Source organism: Gossypium hirsutum, chromosome A08 (genome assembly GCF_007990345.1).
Source record: "Gossypium hirsutum isolate 1008001.06 chromosome A08, Gossypium_hirsutum_v2.1, whole genome shotgun sequence".
In the NCBI taxonomy this organism is placed as follows: Eukaryota; Viridiplantae; Streptophyta; class Magnoliopsida; order Malvales; family Malvaceae; genus Gossypium; species Gossypium hirsutum.
The window spans coordinates 9300468-9304307 of NC_053431.1; the positions used below are offsets into that span (position 1 = coordinate 9300468).

At 32.8% G+C, this 3840-nt stretch overlaps 1 protein-coding gene across 1 annotated transcript; it reads right to left on the bottom strand.

Annotated features, from left to right (window-relative positions):
• Window positions 1-2907: 2907 nt before the first annotated feature.
• Window positions 2908-3840, bottom strand: LOC107952480 (ethylene-responsive transcription factor 13). Its single transcript, XM_016887734.2, has one exon. It carries the CDS (start codon window positions 3699-3701, stop codon window positions 3012-3014), a length of 690 nt encoding a protein of 229 aa, XP_016743223.1. The 5' UTR covers window positions 3702-3840; the 3' UTR covers window positions 2908-3011.

Genomic DNA, 3840 nt, shown 5'->3' on the forward strand with positions numbered 1-3840 from the left:
AAGCAAGAAAAACATCCGAAGCAGAAAAGGCAGTCAGATCTAAGGTTTTTTTTTATTTTATTGTTCAAAAACTCATCTATTATATATTTTTACATAGCATAAGTTTATAAAAAAGGAGATAACAAAAAAAAATTAAAAAAAATATTTTTTTTACCTTTTCCGGCCACCGCGTGCGGTGGCCGGCGCCGGCGCCGGCGAGCCTTCGGTGGCCGTCCGGTGACCGGCCCCTGGCCGGATTCCCCTCCCTTCTCTCTCCCTTCTCTCTTCCCTCTCTCTTTTTTTTTCTTTCCCTCTCCCCAAATGATTTTTTTGGTTAGTTTAGGCCTTATATAGCCCTCCAAAACGACGTCGTTTTGGGGCTACACTTAAGCCCCAAAACGACGTCGTTTTGGCCATGCCCGACCCATCCGACCCGACCCGCTAGAGGATCCGCGTGTTTTCATTTGAATGGGATATTTATGCGCGCAGTCCTTCCGCTTTTCTGATGCTTCACAATTAAGTTTTTTATGGTTTTCAATTTGGCCCTATAATTTCTCGCGCTTTTCGATTTAGTCCCCGCCAATGTGCTGCGTTTTAAAGGAAAGGAATAATTGTTGTTTCGGTCCCCCAACGTTTCACGCGCGTACAATTAAGTCCCTTTTCTTTGTTTTCATTTCAAATTGGCCCCACAACTTTGTTTTTAATTCAATTTTAGTCCTTTTTTGTTGATTTTTATATCTTTATTAAATATCCTTGTTATTTTTATATTACCATTATTATTATTATGTATTAGTATATATTTTTATTATGTACGTGTATACCTATATATATTCTCATATTTAATATTTTATTTCACTTTATTTTAATATTTTATTAATGTTATGTTTGTTTCTTTTATATTCCAATGTTATCATTATTATTATTCTTATTATTTTTATTAGTTTATGCTTTGTTATATATTTATATATTTACAATACGTATATATACTTGATATATTCGTATATACCTCGGTAATATTATTACTAGTTTTCAATATACGCATATATTACCTAAATATTTTAGTATTATATAAATATTTTAACATTATATTATATATGTATTTATATATTACGTATGTACATATACCTTTTAATATTATATTTTGTATTACGTAAATATTATTTTAAATACTGTATTGTATATATATATGTCCTTAGTACCACGTTACATATATATTGTATATATACTTGTTTTCTTACCCTTATTATATTCATTGTTAATACATTTATTTTTTTATACATGTATACGTACCCTTTTTTTTATAATATTATTTTTTACACATATATGTATATATTTATCTATGTTTTCATATTCTATAATATATATATATTTCTTATTTTATGGCTTAAAATTATATATGCATATACATTTTTACATAATTGTATTTATTGTCATCATTGTTATTTGGTGTTTGTTTATTTATTCGTGTACACTTGTGCTTTTTTTAAATGTTAGTTCTATTTATTTATTTGTATGCTTTGTTTATGTAATTGCCTCGTCATTTCATTTTGCCTATTGCATTGTTGTTACTCACTTTACTTTGCTCACCTTGTCGTATTCGTTATTGTTTTGTCCAGCATTGACACTAAACACCAAAAGGAAAATTTTTCTAAATAAGGCAATATTTCGCGTTTGGAAACTCGAGAAAACGTGCCCTAACGTGCTGGGTTTCGATTTCTCGTTTGACTAAATAGCCAAATATCCTCTTAAAGCTTCAAAGTATGGTTTCATTAAACTATAAGGTGATCTTGGTTTCGATGGTTTAGAGTATCGTGTCCTAACGTGCTGGATGTGATATTCCTCCGGAACAAGAAAATCTTATGTTTCAATTCACGATATCAGATTTTCTTTTAAGAATCATATTTTTTTAAAACTCTTCAAATTTTTAATTTTCGACACTAAGACACTAATTAATCAACTAGGTACCAATTTTGGGCGTATCGAGGGTGCTAATCCTTCCTCGTGCGTAACCGGCTCCCGAACTCATTTTTCTGGATTTCGTAGACCAAAATCGTTGTTTTAATAAAATTAAATCATTTATTAAAAACAACCACTTTTTTTGAGGTGACCCGATCACACCTCGTCAAAAAAGGATTGGTGGCGACTCCCGTTTTCATTCTTTTTTTAAACCCAAGTCGACCCCGTTTTCATTCAAAAAAATGGTGTCAACAATATATATAAAATTCTTTTTCATGGTTGTTGGAACATGAGATGATAGATGCTACTGTGCTAACAAAATGTTATGTTATAAAGACGAAGGTGTCAACTACTACTCAATATTCTGTTTTAAACCTAAACCTGAAATGAAAAGCAAGGCCTCATTATTCTTATCTTTGCACTAGCTGTATAATGACGATTTTCCATTAATTAATGAGCTCCGATGGAATCTTGTTTTTTTTTTTAGTTTAAACACGCAAATAATTGGGATATATATAAGGCTTAATTCATTATTTGATTCTTCAATTATATTCATTTTCTCATTTTAGTATTTAATTTTTTTTGTCACTTTCGTTATATTTTAAAATTTTATAAGTATTTTAAATTTTTTTATATTTTTAATTAATATAATATATGATAGAAAAAATATAAAAAAAGAGACATGTGACGTATTTTAATAATGCAACATGATAGGTCAACATTTGGTCAATGCTGATCAATGTTCGGTCAACAATAGTCAATGATTGATCAACAATCGATCAAAATCAATAATATTTTTAATATTTAAATGTTTAATATTATAAATTTAAATTTAATATGTTTATTTTCAATAAATCTAATTGGCATCATTGGCTAATATATAACAGAACGCACGTCAATATGAATGAAGTGGTTAATTATAGGATTTAAGGACACTTGGATCAATTTTGAATCTCCTTTTGTTTAATCGACTTTTTTGAAATTCTTGGAATGAAAAGGAAAGTAAATATTGGAATGTGGTGAGTTAAGTACATCCATGGGAATATAAACTATAATTTTGTTATTTAAAATTCATCTCATATCAACTGATACATGTCTACTTCAAACTCTGTTTTACTAAAACGGTTCATCACACTTCTCCGTTTCGACTTCGGAGTTACGTCATCAGACGTCAACGTGGACGACGGAGATGACGGCGACTGAGCCGATGAACAAGAGGAAGACGTCTCAGGGGATCTTCGCTTGTTACTGCTCACTCTCACCGGCTCCACCTGATTCGAGCCGATGAGGTGGGGAAAATTCAGCTTCGCTTTTGCGCCACGCATATTAAAAGCTGCTCTGTCGTAAGCTACCGCAGCACCCTCGGGAGTCTCGTAAGTACCGAGCCAGATCCTCGCACCGTTTCGTTTCGGATCTCTTATCTCCGCTGCGTATGTCCCCCACGGCCTTCTCCTTACTCCCCTGTAATTCACCTTCTTCGGCGGCGCCTGAGGTTTAGTAGGGACAGCCGCGGTAGTCTCCATCTCAGAAGTCACTTCTAAGCTGGGAAATGAAACATTATTAACGGTGACTTTCTCCTCCGCTGCATCAGACAACTGATCAAAATTTATCCATTGATCCACATTAATCGCATCATCATGAAGCTCTCTCTTTGGTAGATTTTCCACAACCTGTCCTGGAATTGTATCAAAATCATCTTCCAAAAGATACTGACGAATCGAGTCCAAGAGGCTGAGATTAAAATTTGAAGCACTATCACAGTACATGTTTGTGTGTTGGTAGAAACGACTTTGACGCTTTGAGACTACCAGGTATGGATTTGATTTCAATGGCTCCGTTGAGTTTCTATAATTTGTTGTTTGATTATATATATACCTTGAAACTTAGGGTATTAAAATATGGTTA

Excerpts from the sequence above, each read along its gene's own strand:
- LOC107952480 (XM_016887734.2), bottom strand. The coding sequence starts at position 3,701 with ATGTACTGTGATAGTGCTTCAAATTTTAATCTCAGCCTCTTGGACTCG.